Source organism: Mobula hypostoma, chromosome 1 (genome assembly GCF_963921235.1).
Source record: "Mobula hypostoma chromosome 1, sMobHyp1.1, whole genome shotgun sequence".
Classification (NCBI taxonomy): domain Eukaryota; kingdom Metazoa; phylum Chordata; class Chondrichthyes; order Myliobatiformes; family Myliobatidae; genus Mobula; species Mobula hypostoma.
Window position 1 is genome coordinate 33,773,865 of NC_086097.1, and position 17,011 is coordinate 33,790,875.

At 43.6% G+C, this 17,011-nt stretch overlaps 1 protein-coding gene across 1 annotated transcript in view; it reads right to left on the reverse strand.

The window, feature by feature from the left end:
* Positions 1-4,168: 4,168 nt before the first annotated feature.
* rin3 (Ras and Rab interactor 3) overlaps positions 4,169-17,011 on the reverse strand; it is a 117,104-nt gene continuing 104,261 nt past the window's right edge. The window contains exons 8-10 of the mRNA XM_063046144.1: positions 15,360-15,491; positions 14,026-14,189; positions 4,169-4,903 (exon numbers count right to left, since the gene is read on the reverse strand). Of these exons, the coding sequence (XP_062902214.1) occupies positions 4,592-4,903; positions 14,026-14,189; positions 15,360-15,491 (608 nt within the window). The 3' untranslated portion in view covers positions 4,169-4,591. The remainder of the gene's footprint in view (positions 4,904-14,025; positions 14,190-15,359; positions 15,492-17,011) is intronic.

The window sequence follows — 17,011 nt, forward strand, 5'->3', positions numbered from 1 at the left end:
CAAAAGTGAGGCCCTTGCTCAGCACAGAACGTTCAGCCTCAGAGAGGGGAAGGTCAGAGGGGATGGTGAAGACACAGCAAGGGTTGGGGCTGGGTCAGAGGAGGGTAAAGGTGGGAGGTTTCAGGAGGGAGAGGGGGGTTGGGATGTTCAGAGAGAGCGGGGTTAGGGGAGACATCAGGGGTAAGTTTTTTACACAGAGGGTTGTGGGTGCCTGGAATGACTTGCCAGGGATGGTGTTGGAGGCTAAAACATTAGGGGTATTTAAGAGCCTCTTGGACAGGCACATGGATGAAAGAAAAATAGAGGGTTACGGGGTAGTGTGGGTTTAGTACTTTTTATTAAAGAATATATGGGTCGGCACAACATCGAGGGCCAGAGGGTCTGTACTGTGCTGTAGTATTCTAGTGTCTAGATTAGGAAATTGTAATGTTGTGAGGGACCTGCATGTTCTGGTACAAAAGACAATGAAAACTGACAGGCAAATACAGCAGGCATTTTGTAAGGCAAGTGATATCACAAGGGCTTTGAGTACAAGGTTAAGAACAGATGATTATTGGACTTGGAATTGGTTTATTACTGTCACATGTACAGTGAGAAGCTTATCTTGCACACTGTTTGTACTGATTAATTTAAGATGTGGTGCACAGCGGTGGAACAAAATAAAACAGTAACAAATGCAGAACAAAGTGTAACAGCTACAGATAAAGAGCAGTGTAGGTAGACAATCAGGTGCAAGGTCATGACGTGGCCAAGAATCCAGTTTATCATTCTAGGGAACTATTCAGTACAAGAGCCGATAGAAGCTGTCTGGACCCTAATGCTTTCAGGCTGTTGTATCTTCTACCCAAGAGGAGAAGAGAGAATGTCTGGGGTGGGCGAGGACTTTGACTATGCTGGTTTCTTTACTGAGGCAGTGAGAGATATAGACAGGGTCTGTTGAGGGGAGGCTTGTCTCCGTGATGTGCTGAGTTGTGTCCGGACTCTCTGCCGTTTCTTGTGGGCAGATGCACAGCAGTCACCCTACCAAGCTGTGACAAATCCAGGTCGGATGCGTTCATGTGCATTGATACACGTCCTTGAAGGAGCTGAAGATTCAGTAATTGATTGAGTGCAAAATGATCAAAACAAGCGGAATCATACAAGCAATTCCAGACCCCATCCTGGCAAATCAACCTAAGCTCCTGATCTGTGATGATCCCAGCCCCCAACCTCACTCCATTTCCAGCTATCCGTTTAGCGCACACTTCAGACCCTCATTCTGGCTGCTAACCCACCCATCTTCCTGACTCCTGATGTTCTCACTCTGATTGAGTCTTCAGCCAGGCACTGACTTTTTATATTTGCTTGTTGTCAGCATAGGACTTCAAATGCAATCTATCTCTTGTGATGGAATCTGTCTCTATTCACCAAGCACCAGGGAGAACCTTTCAGAGGAACAAGTGATGCTTTATCAGTGGTCTTCAGAATATATGGCTGAGAATGCAGATCCGTGGATACTAGATCAGTGAATACTGACAATTTAGTGTACACCAACCAGTTGGACAATGGACTGCTCGATTGAGGGGAAAGTACACTTGCTCTGGGCTTTCTCATTGCCATAAGTAGGAGAGAGCTGAACTGCATATACAAACAAGAGAAAATCTGTGGATGCTGGAAATCCAAGCAACAGACACAGAAACTCAGGCCTGCTGAGTTCCTCCAGCATTTTTGTGTGAATTGCATATATATACTTACTGTAATTCTTTTTTTCTCTATATTTATTTATTATGTATTTCATTGTACTGCTGCCGTAAAGTTAACAAATTTCTTGACACATGCCCGTGATATTAAACCTGATTCTAATTCTGAATTGGTCATTCAGATCCCAGGGAACAATAACCAACCTTTGTTTAACAAGCCGACTGAGATTGTGCAGAGGGCATAGTTTCACTATTTTAGGGCATGTTGAGCAGAATTAAGGCCATTCTTATTAACAGAGTGAATATAATTATCACTTCTTTTGTTAGCATTTTGGGCATTGCAATATACTGCAATGTTTTCCTGTCACTGTTGCTGCCTTTATACAATACCCTGTGCTCTACTAATGAGAAATAAAGACTGAACGATTTGCATTAACTCTCTATTTGATTTAACAACCTTGGATTACCTTTGTAATTCTTGGTCTACAGCTAAGCAAGGCAAAGAACTTAGAGAGAAAGACGAAGAACTGTAGGAGTCTAGGACCAGAAGTCACAGCCTCAGAATAGAGGGACGTCCATTTAGAACAGAGATGGAGAGGAGTTTCTTCAGCCAGAAGGTGGTGAAGCTGTGGAATTCCTTGCCACAGTTGGCTGTGGAGGCCAGGTTATTGGGTGTACTTAAAGTGGAGGTGTCACAATGGCGGGGGCATTGGGAGCAAGGGTGGACCCAAATGCAAGACACATCTTGTGAGGTTACGGTATGGACTCCGAGCCAGAGACTGGGCAAGGACCCAGTACCTAGGTCTTGCCTCGGGCTTGGACTCCAGAACCAGGCATGGACATGACATGGGCTAGGGAGAGAAGGAACATGGAAGAATAGAGCCTTGGTCTCAGGAGAGCAGATACATGGAACCATGGACACATACACAGAACACAGAGTCGGGACCCCTCCTTGGAAACAGGACATAGGGCCGGGACTCATGACCCCTGCGGGGCAATGGCAAGATGGCCTGACTTACCCCACGGAGGCGAGGACAAGACAAGACCAACACCAAAGAACAACACAGTTCCCATCTAGCTCCAGCGATAGAACAAGACCGAGGTGCAGGCGAGGGCTACAGACGAGGGCTAGAGGTGAGAGGGGAAGAGAAGGGATTCAGACAGGGGGGTAGGACAGGAATCACAGACCGCCAGGGCCAGGACTTGACTAGGTACTCGGATGCCGCCAGGGCCAGGACGACTTGGTACTCGGATGCCGCCAGGGCCAGGACTTGGACTTGGTCGTGGTACTTGGATGCCACCGGAGCCAGGACGTGGTACTTGGAACCTCTGGGTAGTGGCGAGCTCTAGACTCGGCCCAGGAACAGTAGACAGCGGCTCCTGATTCTCTCCGGCGGGTTAACTGACGGACCCACCTTGATGAGGAAACTTTGCAGACTTGCTTTGGCGAGGTAACTGGACAGGGTTGCTCTGGTGAGGAAGGGCGAATTACTGGCACTCGCTTCGGCAGAGACTAAGCTTGCTCCGGCCAGATGACATCAGCGCACCGTACCTTTGATGACTTTTCAGAGGCACCCGTGCCAAACGGCTGAAAGCCGGAGACTATAAACTACCGGTTCAGCCGAACGTTAATTGCCTCTAATCACCAAAGCCGAGGGACACGGGAAAACAGGGAATCAACGGTCTGGATGGTAACATAAACAAGGTAAATTTAAAGGGACCCCAATCCAGGCCATGACAGGAGGTTGATAGGTTCTTGATTCATCAGGGCGTCAAACAATATATGGAGAAGGTAGGAAAATGGGATTGAGAGGGATAATAAATCAGCCATAACAGAATAGAGGAGCAGACTCAAAGGGCTGAATGGCCTAATTCTGCTCCCATGTCTTATGGTTTTATGGCCTAAGAATGGTTTTGTAATTTTGAGTAGTGATTACCCTTTATTTACATATCCTCCAAGGTGACCTTTTGTTCCCACTATCTCCCTCCCACTTTCATTTCTATTTGTCATTTAAACTCAAATAATATAGAGAAAATATTCAGCAGGTTTGGATCAGAACTGGAATTATTTAATCTCTTCTGAGTTCCCCTATCAGAGACCTTTTTTGTTCTTTCTTCCCCCTCCCTCTGTTCTGCATCATAAAACCTCTTCTCCACTTCTAATGACCTAGACCTCCGACCAACCTGTCTTAATATTTTCGTTTAGTTAACTCTGCTAGATGTTGCTATTGTTGGATTCTCTTGCCCTGTCTTTATCTCACCCTCCTGTTCAATTTAAAGATATGCAGCTGTTGTAAGATTATCATAGGCTCACAAACCAATGTCCTGTCTGTGCCTTCAGTGTGAGGCTAGTCCATTACTCCTTACTGTATGTCCATTCTCTTCTAACTAGGGATGGGCATCCTCGAAAGCCCCAGAAAGCTATCTTGTTCCATTTGTCATTTTCCATGCTGGTTGGGACCACAATACTTCATGAAACCATAAAACAAGATCTAAACTGTTGGGAATTTACTCTGTAATTTCAATATGTCTTGATACATTCAAATCTGACAAATGTTCCAAAGATCCCTTTTGCAAGTTTCCATTTATAATAATGGTGTTAAGACCAAAGTACAGATACAAAGAGAAATAAGATTGTATTTACATTGGTTATAAAATGTATAAATAAACTTGATTTAGAAATAGTCCAGGATATTGAAAACCGAAATGGTCAGCCCTACACTAACAAGGAGGCGAATATATGGAAGTTCCGGTGAAAATCAAAACTGAAATGTGCTTTCACATTTTCCCTTCAGGTGCTTGCTGAACTAGGAGCATTTGTTGATCCCCTTTCAGATTTCCAGCCTCCGGTTTTATTTTTCTTGTGATGTGTGGAAGGAAGAAACCATGGTCAATTGTCAGCGAAAGAGAAATCAGAAGGATGGGAGGTCCTTTATGGGTGGGTTTTCAGGCTCTTCTGCCTGATTTGCCTGCTTGTATATGAAGTAATGGTCTTTTTGTGGCTGCATCTTCCGAAGGATGGACTTGAGATGGTGAGGGACTGCGTTAGCAGCCAGTTGCATGCTCCTCTCCTCCACTACAAGGTGCACGCAGTAGTCCTCGGATTCTGAGACTCCAAACTTCTCAGCACACTGTTTGGACAGCTTCTCTGCAGTTGTCTCCGGGTTTATGGCAAATGTTTTGATGTTGCACCCATACTCTAAGAAGCACACGCTCAGGAAATCCTGCAAAATGCGTAAGAAACAGATTGAAATGGAATGAAAAGGCAACAGACGTAAACTGCATTTATCATTACCAGTAGAGGGCGCTAGATACTGTAATCACAGCCTGCCATTTCTTTCGAACGAAGGAATTCAATCATTATTTATTTATTAAATATTAAATTTTTATTTACAATTACATTTTCCCCAAAAGGTGTCAGTTTTTTTTAGGGTTATTAATGCCCTGCTGCTAGCATTGTTATTGGAGGAATGGGAATTCTGACAGAGCTCGTTATCTCTCCGGTCCAGCTCCTGTATTTTCTGCTCTCAATTAACTAACCACTGATAGTAGAAAAAAACACACGAGAAAGTCTGGAGATCCAAAGCAACACCGCCAAAATGCTGGAGGAACTCGGCAGGTCAGGCAGCATCTATGGAAATGAATAAAGAGTCAACGTTTTGGGCTGAGACCCTTCTTCAGGACTGAAGAGGAAGGGGAAAGGCAGCAGAATTAAAGGGGGGGGGTGGGAGGGAAGGAGGATAGCTAGAATGTGATAGGTGAAGCCAGGTGCAAAAGAAAGTTAAAGGGATGGAGAAGAAGTAATCTGATAGGAGTGGAGACCCAGGGGGAGGAATTGGGTAGGTGAGAAGAGATAAGCATCCGGGGAAGGGAATTAAAGAAGAAGGGAGGGGGAGAGAAGTTTTTTACTGGAAGGAGAAATCGATTTTCATGCCTTAGGTTTGGAGGCTACTCAGATGGAACATAAGGTGTTGGCTCCTCCACCCTGAGGGTGTGGCCTCAGATCAACAGGTTGGAATGGGATTGGGAATGGGAATCAGAATTAAGATGTCTGGCGGATGGAGTGCAGGTGCCCAACAAAGCGGTCCCCCAATTTACAACGGATTCACCACCGCAGAGGAGGTTGTACCGGGAGCACCAGGCACACCAGACGACCTCAGCAGATTCTCAGATGAAGTGTTGCCTCACCCGGAAGGACCGTTTCGGGTCCTGAATGGAGATGAGGGAGGAGGCGTACGGGCGGGTGTCGCACTTTGTCTGCTTGCAGGGGCAAGTGCCCGGAGGGAGATCAGTGGGGAAGGATGAATGGGCAAGGGAGTCACGGAGGGAGTGATCACTGCCGAAAGCGGAGTGAGGGGAGGTAAGGGTTGGTTTAATAATAGGATCCCTTCGGAGATGGCGGGAGTTGCAGGGAATGACGTGTTGGATGCAGAAGCTCATGGGGTGGTAGGTAAGGACCATTGAGGTGGCGGGATATTTGGGAAATGGAGGAAATGCAGGTAAGGGCAACATCAATGGTGGAGGAAGGGGAACTCCATTCTTTGAAGAAGGAGGGAAACCCGATGTCCTGGAAAGCAGGAGGAGCAAAAGGAGAAGTTGTTGAGGGCGAGGACTAGTTCTGCCAGGCAGACGAGGGTGGTAGTGGAGGGAAGCTGGTTGGGCCTTTTATTGAGAAAGAAGCGGAGAGCTTTAAGGTCTTTTTGATGGGGGATGGAAGTGTATAGGGACTCGACATCCATGGTGAAAATGAGGCAGTCTGGGCCAGGGTAGTGAAAGTTACTGAGAACATCCAGAGCAGAAGAAGTGTCACAGACGTAGGCTGGAAGGGACTGAACCCAGGGGGACAGGATGGAGTCGAGGTATGATCGCAAAGCCTGGTGAAGTATCTTGGCCTGAAACATTGGCTCTTTATTCCTTTCCATAGATGCTGCCTGACCTGCTGAGTTCCTACAACATTTTGTGTGTGTTACTCTGGATTTCCAGCATCTGCCAAAGCTGCGATCTATGGGCCCAAGAGTTCATCCCTTGTAAGATTACACGGCCAAATGCTGGAAACATGGGAGATCCCTTACAAATGATGGAATCTCACATGTGTGTAATATGGCTGTTGTCTTGTAAAAAAAGAGTCACCGAAATACGTTTCACATTATTTTGGAAAATTAAACATTTTTAGGACTTGATTCAAGAAGACAACATGAATATTTATAAAAACTGGACACATGAAATAAAAATTCAACACACTGTAACTGCGCTGGCAGAGTCGGTAGAGCAACACACACAAAATGCTGCAGGAACTCAGCAGGTCAGGCTGCATCTATGGAGGGGAATAAACAGTTGACGTTTCAGGCTGAGACACTTCATCAGGACTGGAGACTAGAAGGGGGGGGTGAGCCATAATAAGAAGGTGTGGGGGGGTATGGAGAAGGAGTACCAGCTGGCAGATGATGGTGAGGGGGGAAATGGGTAGGTGGGGGAGGGAGGATGAAGTGAGAAGCTGGAAGGTGATAGCTGGAAAAGGTCATGAAGCCTTTGCTTCACAGCACCAGCCACAGGATTGAATCCTGACCTCAGGCCCCGCTTGTGTGCAGTTTGCATGTGCTCCCTCTGACCACGCGAGTTCCCTCCAGGGGCTTGTTTCTCTCCCCCATCCCAAAGGTGTGCAGGTTGACTGCCACTGTAAGTTGTCTCTAGTTTGTCACTGAATGTAGACTCTGGGGGAAGCTGCTGGGAACGTGGAGAGAATTAAAACTTGGATTAATGTAAAATTAGTCTGAATGGTTAGCACAGACTTGATGGGCTGAAGGGCCCATTTCTGTGCTGTATGATTCTGTAACTTTGTGACTGCTCACTGGCATTTCCCTCTTCATGACAGCAGCTCTATTTTGGAATATTTAAATATTCTATTACAAGTTGAGTATGCTTTATCCAAGATGGTTGGAGCCAGAAGTGTTTCAGCTTTCAGATTTTTTGGGATTTTGGAATGTATAATAAGATAGCTTGGGATCGCCATCATTTCTGACTCTGAACTCATGTGCTACCAGTAAGCAGTCCTTGTCTTACACTGTTCATCACAAACATGTACTAATCAGTAAAAATTATTACATACCATTAATATAATGAAAATATAATGTGTGCAGGGTAACAAAAGCAGCATCAGGAGAATACCTGAATCAGACCTACTCCACCTACAATGCTGTGTTTTGATTAAAAGGTCACACAGTACACTGTATTTTTATTTTACTTTTTTCAGGTTTTATGGAAAGTAGAAAAAAATTAGCATTGTAAGCTTGTTCTGGTGTTAGATTTTCATCAGCAATAATCTTTGCAAATTTATCAATGAATTTCTCTGCTGTTCCATGATCAGTAGATTCTTTATCTTCAAATTATTTTTATCTTTAAAAAGTTAATGCCGTGCCTTTTCTTAAGTTTCTGTAACCAGCCAGCTGAATTCTCACAATTGCCTTCAATTTTAGTCCATTGTGATAGATCTTTGTTTATTTCACAATTAGCATGGCGTTAAGAAGCATGTGTTCGTTCTAACGTTGACGAATCCACTCTTTCCATACAGATATGAGATCTTCATTTTTTCACTTTATGCTGTGTTTTTCTATTTGTCATTAACTTCTGTTCATTACATGTGTGAGGTCACTTCTCAGAACTGTCTGTGCTGCACAGAGACCTGGGCATTGCTTGGGAATCTTCCATTTGCGACGTCATGTCAATGCTCAAAAATAATTTCGGCTTTTGGAGGTTTTCAGACTTAGGAATTTCGGATAAGGGATACTCAACTTATACTGCTTCTATGTTTGCACTGCCTATTTATGTTTCAAATTATAGTAATTTTGTCTTTGTACTGTGCTGCTGCCACTAAAGAACACATTTCATGTTGTATGAGACAGTGATAATAAACCTGATTCTGATTCTGCCTGGGTTCCCAAAAACACTGCCCCATCTTCTCAGGATGCAACCTTCCTGTGGAGCTTCTGAAACGATAAACTGTTGGAGACAGCGATTAATTGCACATAAAGCTTGCAAAGTTCTCCAGTTACAATTCTCAGAAGCCCCACACCAAAGTTTCCATATTAAAAACTCAGATGTTTCTTAAATGATTTCATTATTTCTGTTCAGCTGGAAATGACATGTGAGCATTCCTTACTTCAACTATGTGAGGTGTAGAGGGGGCAACATTTTCATGGGGGCGAACCTACCCGCCATTACTGTTCACAGGTAGTCTTGACAACCAAATCACTAGTGAGCGCTACAACACAGAAACAGACATTTCAACCCACCAAGTCTGTGCCCAGTATTAAAAATCCTTTTACATCAACCCCATTATTAATTGCATTCTTGTTCTAACTGAAATAGTCCAAATCAGAATTTTCTCTGGTAGGCTCCCCAGGTCAACTGTCTGATTGCTTTAACTTCTTAAATCTAATGTTGTTGTTCACATACACAAGAGCAGTTCAAATGTCTTGTCCTCCGCCTGCTGATGAATTTCAGCTGTTTTCTATACTGGATGCTTGCCAGAAAAGGGCTGTTTCATAAACAAATGTTAACTTCCTGTCAAGATCAGTACTGATTCAAAAAAACTGTCATCAAGGTTTGTCTAAGCTTGGGGCTTCCTGTGTAATCTAGAGATCGGGAGGTCAGACCACAGCACCACTGGATTCTTTTCTTAACTCAGCTAATTCTCTGCAATTCAGATATCTACTGCTCAGTCAAGTCACCATCTTTTGGTGCTCACTCGAGGCTGGTATCCTTTGTCTCAGGTGAATTGTCCTTTTACACCAGTAGTATTGAATGTGAGGCTAATTGGAAGAGGGTGAAAGCATAAAAGAATGCATTATCTAAATCTTGGATCCTGATCAACTCATACATGACAAATTCCATTACATTCACTTCAATGTTACAGTTTCCTTAATCAAAGAACGCTGTGAGATCTATGAAGTCATATCAGAACTGCATCCAGTTTGAGAACAGTCCTTTATTCCCTCTGGATCTTGAACAATGTTTAAGGATACGCAGGAGAATGAGGGGAGATTTGATTGAGGCATACAAAATTACAAGTGGTAGAGACGGTAAATGCAAGCAGTGTTTTGCCACTGAGGCTGGGTGAGAGTAGAACTCGAGGTCATAGGTTAAGGGCGAAGGGCGAAGTATTTAAGGGGAACAGGAGGGGGAACTTCTTCACTCTGAGGGTGGTGAGGGTGTGGAATGAGGTGCCAGCAGAAGTGCTGGATGCAGGTTTGATTTCAATATTTCAGGGAAATTTGGATAGGTACATGGATAGGAGGGGTATGGAGTCCAATGGTCTGGGTGCAGTTCAATGGAACTAGGCAGAATAATAGTTTGGCATGGACTAGATGGGCTGAAGGGCTTGTTTCTGTGGTGTAGTGTTCAATGATTCAATTACTCTATTTGTATACACTAAAGTGCAAAAAAAGCACAAACATGAATTGAGTTGGAAGATCTTTCCATGCAGATGATAACTTGATAATGAAGATGGGCAATAAATATGGAAATACTTGCTCATATTATGTTGCAAATCATCTGGCTATTGTTGGCTTGGCAGAGCAGGCTAGTCACATGATCACTGCTCCTACAGGGAGTCTCTTGACATAATCAGCCGCATTTATTTTCCAATTCCTCAGTGAGTTCAGGATTCAGACCTTAGAATATGATTGCACTCAGCATATTCTTGTGATTAAGCTGATTCAAGCTCAAATTTCAAGCAGTGTTTCATTACTGCATACACTTTATAGCTTACAGATGTGCACAAGGCTGCCAGTGACTTCAGACTTAACTCCATAAGGCCTGGTGCCAAAGGAGAGAATATCACCATTGAAGAATGCTCAGGGAATGGAGGAGAAAGCCAATGCGACAGGCCCCTGGTTCAACTAGAATACAAGAACAAGGATGTGATGCTGTGGCTTTATAAGGCACTTGTGAGGCCTCACCTTGAGTATTGTGAATGGTTTTGGACCTCTTATCTTAGAAAAGATGTGCTGGCATTGGAGAGGATCCAGAGGAGGTTCACCAGGATGATTCCAGGAATGAAAGGGTTAGCATATGAGGAATGTTTGATGGCTCTGGGTCTGTACTCGCTGGAATTCAGAAGGATGAGGGGATGTCATTGAAACCTTTCGAATGTTGAAAGTTCTAGACAGAGTAGATGTGGAAAGGACGTTTCCCATGGTGGGAGAATCTAGGACAAGAGGGTACAGCCTCAGGATAGAGGGGCACCCTTTCAAAACAGAGATGCGGAGAAATTTCTTCAACCAAAGGGTGGTGAATTTGTGGAATTTGTTGCCACATGCAGCTGTGGAGGCCAGGCCGTTCGATGTATTTAAGGCAGAAATTGATAGGTTCTTGATCGGACTTGGCATCAAAGGTTACGGGGAGAAGTTCGGGAACTGGGGTTGAGGAGAAGAAAAAAAAGGATCAGCCATGATTGAACGGCGGAGCAGACTCGACGGGCCAGATGGCCTAATTCTGCTCCTATGTCTTATGGTCTCATAACTGCACTGTCCTTGGCCTTTCCCAGAAGGGTGAAGGTGGATCTTCCCCTGCAGTGGCTGCCGTTTAGCCTGTGGTGGCAAAATGAGTCTGTCAGAACCCTGCCTTCCTCTCCTGATTTATGAGGTTCTTGGAAAATGGAAATGGATAACATTGTGATCCTCTGTGATGGTTGACAGGGATCTGAGGGAACCACAAGATCACACCACGTTTTCCTTCATGTATTGACCTCTGAGCTTTCTGACTGTCTCTCTCTAGCAGAACAACATGTTTCTCCCCCACCCCGCTGTCCATAGAGATCTCAGCTACTTGGACTGACAGGCACAAAATTTAGCCCATCTTTCACATGAATTTCTACTTGTCCCATGGGCTGAAACTTGGCCCCATCCCTGTGGATGTGTCCAGAAGTACAGCTGAAGATCCCCTCTTTGGCAGAGGAAGATACATTAGGGACTGTGAAGAGACTCTCAGATAAAAGAAAACTGGAGGGCTGTGTGAGAGGGAAGGGTTAGATTGACCTTAGAGTAGGTTGAAAGGTCGGCACACAATTGTAGCGGAAGGGTCCATATTTTGCTTCACTGTTCTATGTTCTATGTTCTTAGTTTTGCCTTTCATCAATATGCAATAAGAGTGATAAACAATCAGTGTAAAAGTTTGGCATGGATTTGGCTGCCTGACTCTGTGACTCCATGACTCCATATTGAAGTTTCAGAAATGTATTCAATGCCCCCAAGCTCGTCAAGAGATCCCAACCCAGACCTGTCAGGTTGCTGCTGGAATTCAACAGCTGACATTTTTTGCTGATGCTTTTAAGACACAAATTATTAATAATCATAATGTTAACTGGATTACTTGGTTGTAAAGAGGCTGCACCTCAAAAGTTTAGAAAGGACAGGAAAAGTGGAATACAAATGTTTTCTTTCCCTCATTGTAGGATATACAAAGCACTACTGGGTCAAATTGCCCTTCCTTTCCCTTCCCATCTATGTTAGGCAGGTAGGGTCTGAAGTGGTCCAACTTAGAGCTAACAGGTACAATGTGTTCTACTTTTATTGTATCAGGATCTCAAGACATACCTGATTTACAATTCCATTTGCTTTTGACATTATGAATCCCAGCAGATTGTGATTTCCCTATGAGTCATTTAGGAGAAGGGGAAGTGATCCCAGCGCCAACAACAAAGTCACCACCAAGATCCTGAAAGGGACTTACCAGTTGAGAGGTTGTTTCCATAGGCAAGAGAACCACTGCCTTAGGACATGTATTGATCATTTAAGACTAAGATGAGGAGTTTTTTTTTTAAATTACAGGGTTGTAAATCTTTGAAATCCTTTACCCCAATAAGCTTTGGGTGCTGATTGCTTCAGATATTGAAGGCTGTGCCTGATTTACTTTTGGACTTTGTAAATCTGTGCATCGTGAACATAGATATGATGCACAGGGTTAGGTTTTGGAGATCACCCATGACATTATTGAATTCTGGTGCAGACTCTCGGTGCTGGACAGCCTACTCTGGTTTGTGCTTGTTATGATCACATGGGAATTACGCTCTTTGAGTCTAAATGTGTTTATGCAGAACTAACATTTGCTTTGCTCACTAAGGTTTCTTTTCACTTCAGTTTGTGCTGTGGCTGGAAACCATGAAGTAATTGGAGCTGTTTCCTCTCAAGATGCATTTTAGCTGACACTCCCATTTAACTGTTTATGCAAACAGTCGGACTTTTTGATCTTCATTCTTTAAATGCTGATTTGGCCTTATTGGGGAAGAAGAAAACCAAACTTGTTTCAATATACTACTTGGTACAATAGAAAGCAGGTGGTGATCAGTTCAGTACATTTTAATTTGAAGAAGGTGTACTTTAAAGGGATTTTGTTTACAATATTATTTGCCATCACAGTGAGATTTAGTGTGGACGGGAGTTAATCTTTGTGTGAGAAGGTGATCAAAGAGAGCTATGCACCATGGAAACAGGCCTTTTGGCCCAACTGGTCCATGCTGAACGAGATGTCCTTGCTTGCCTGCATTTGGCTCATGACCCTGTAATTTGTTCCTATATGTATGCAGCTCCTCCCCAGGTTACAAGCACTTCACAGCTAGTGGTTGGGATTAAAAGTTGTTTATCCGTGTTTGGGGAGGCGGGAGTGAGCAAACGTGCCCTTCAGCCCGCTGTCCGTCACACCAATCCTACCCCAGCCGGTTTCACTCCTCTCTACGTGCCCATCAACTGCCCCGCGCCCACGCACAGCGAGCAGAGGGGGTGCAATTTAGAACCGTAACCGTCAGCGAACCCACCGAGCCACATGTCTTTGGGATAGAATCACACAGCACGGAAGCAGGACGCTCAGACCACCATGTCCATACTGGCCAGTGAGCACACGTCTGCATTAATCCCATCTCCTTGCGCTTTGACCGGAGCCTTCCCTTCCTGGGCAATTTAAGAGTTTGTCTGCACACTTCTTCAATGCTGCTAGTGACTCTCCTTTCACCACTCTCTCTGTTACTGTGTTCCAGGTACTCACTGCTCTCTGGGTGAGAAATGATCCCCTCTAAATCCGTGTCCTCTGTTTTTATCTGCCTCTGATGAGGGGCAATGTTTCCTGCAGTCTGCCCTATCTATACCCATCATAATGTTATAACATAATTGTAAACCCCACCTATTATAAAGAGTCAGATTTGAAAAGGTATAGTAAAGTTATTTCTAACCTTGATGTCATATTGTTTATTTCCCTGCTCACCTAAAACTTTGTGACGTGTTTGAACTTAATGGAAAAGCTGTACAAGTTATCTTGGTGTAAGAATTGAGTTGCTTATGCACACTATGCCACTGACCTGCACCGAAGACCTTGGCACTTGCTTCAAGTTCAGAGTCCTCCTCCTTTCCCACTGATGGATCGAATCCTGGACCTCGTGGCTGAGTTGGCGAGTGACAGTCTGCTTATCAAAATGTTTGATATGTTCTAAGGCGCCGTAGGTTGTCGTCAAATAATAATACCCTGGAACACAGCAAAGTCCATCAACTCCCACCAATTATGTACAATTAACTGCTGCATGGAGTAATTGTGTTACTTACCACTTGGGATGCATTGTATACAAAACAGCGAGTTGCAATTAGGTTATGTTATTCCAAGTCAACAGTATTACAGGCATTAATTAATTTTGTGAAGGCTTGGCTCTAATTAGCTCTTTGTATGTGTGCACACACTGGATGTTTTAATTAAATTTTCTAGGATCTCTGAAAGCTAGTTTGTTTCCCATCTTATCTACAATTACCTGCTTTATATTTCTGGTGCTCCATGTGGCTATATTGGATAGTTTTGGAAAACAGTCCCTAGGATTGTGTTGCATCTTAAACTGTTAACTTGTGCAGAATGCTCATGAAGTTCTACGTCTAACCTGATTACCATCATGTCAGTGCTCACGCCATTTGTAACTGAATCCAGTCGTTTGCATATCTAACATTAGTTTAGGCTAATATTGAATAAATGCTGCCTACACCTTAAGGAAGAAAGCATCTAATTCTTTTTTGCTACCACACATTAAGCACTAGTTCCATACACTACACACCCACCAGGAAGGGGAAGTCTTTCTGGAGACTTTTGCTGTTTAGAAAAAAAATGACAGAACGCTGGCAAGAATGCCCCCTCACTCCTACCCCTGTTTAATTGACTCACGCTGATGAACAAGCAGAGGGGGACATTGAGTCCTACAGCCCAGAGTGAAGCTGTGACATGATAAGGCAAAGTCAGGAGCTGAAGGAATGTGGCTGGTCTGTTGCAAGAAATTGATTGACCTCGCAGGCCTAGTGAAACTCAGGGAACGAATCGTCACACATTGTGTCCTAGCAACTGCACCACTGGTCTCACACACACTGCTCCTGCTCAGGTATGGGTTCTTTAAATAGATCTAACTCCACTGTTGGTGGCAAGAAATTGAAAATCGTTGTCAAGAAACAAGCAATTTTGAAAAGCTGGTCAACTTTACTTATTGCCTGATGTTTCTTCACACACCTAAGGAAAAAAATAAGAAAACACAGCAAGAATAGATACACTTATAGAGGGAAACTGGAATTGAATTCGAGAAACAGGTTCAATTTCCTTAATCTATATTTTCCATTAGCGACCTTGCAGTGTTATACACCATTCTATACACAGGTACGCCCATACCTTCTCCTAAGTGTAATGAAGGGTCGAGTAACTCCATCATATATTCCACATCCAGAAGAAGCGACGTCAGGTTGCTTCTCGCCAACACATACATTAACACAGGGAGGAAGTCATCTGCACCATGTGACTTTGCTAAAGACAGAAACAGAATTGGAACATTAATTAGCGTTTTCCATTCTCCTGTAAAGCTGTCAGTAGGTTTCTCAGTGACAGACCAATGTTCAAAAATATCCTAGCATCTCTCAGATGTACTTCATACTCATTAGACTCATCTTGTGGAAGCTCTTTGCACACAAACATTAAAGCTTCAGGAATCACTGCAGATGCACATTCTCAGCTTCCTGTTTGGTGGCATAACCCTGCTTAAATAAGATTTCTCCTTGTCACTGTCACTTTTTTCAAATGTGCACCTGCCATTATCAATCTAGAATTTTCTATCAAAGGTAGTAGTTCTTCCAATATGTTTAATAACTTACATATAAATAAATTATGTATCTAAATAACCAATGTGCGAGAATGCAGAAGGGGCTCAGACTGATTCTCTGGATATCCATATGGTTTACTATTTTGTGATTTTCTGCAGAATAACTTGCAGATCTCTGTGATCTGGGGTAAATTTTATGTACTTACAAACTATTTCAAATAAAATATCCATATTCCCATCACATGCAAGTAATGCTAAACACAGCCCGGTCCAAACAATCTAATTTTACATGTGTAGTATCTCTCAGGTAAGTATGTTAAGATAAAACAGATTTTCAATAAAAGTTTCTCCCCCTCCCCTTCTCTCTTTTCCACTTCCTCATTTGGGCTCCCCTCTTTCCCCCCATCTTCCTCTCACCTGACTATCACCTCCCTCTCGTGCCCGACCTTCCCTTTCTCCCATGGTCCACTCTCCTCTCCTTCTTCTTCAGCCCTTTACCTTTTCCACCTATCACCTCCCAGCTTCTCACTTCATCCTCCCACCCCACCCACCTACCTTCCCCCTCACTTGGTTTTCACCTGTCACCTGTCATCTTGTACTCCTTCCCCTTCACTCCCCCATCTTCTTATTCTAATTCCCCTCCCTATACCTTCTTCTTCACCCCCCTTTACTTCCCAGTTCTGATGAAGGAACTCGGCCTGAAACGTTCTCCTCCATAGATGCCGCCTGGCCTGCTGAGATCCTCCAGCATTAGTGTTTGTTGCTCCTTCCACTGTTTTGTATTTTAATGAAATTTTATCGTCTAACTAAATTGTATGCATGTTCTAATTTTAAAACTGTTTAAAACATTGTCTAACTTTGTGCCTTTTCCTTTTGAATCAGTGATAATTCTACAATGTGATTGTTTGTTCAATCAGCTTGATATTGAAAATCAGGCATCTCTCTGACCTGTAGTGATGGCCTACGTCCAACAAATACTGATGCTCAGTCAAGGTTTTTAGCCTGTGGACCTTCCTAAAAGCTACTCTGTGATCACTCTAAAAAAATCCATTTACCGATTTCACTATTGTTAGCGAGTTATGGTCATGCTCCGTCCTTGCATCTTGTCTTTTGATAAGGGAATGTATTGGACGTTAATTTTGACCGCTTTTTGCTCAACGCATTAAACTCCAATATATTTTGTTACATATTTACTTGTATTCGTGTACCTATGTCCTCAATATACATT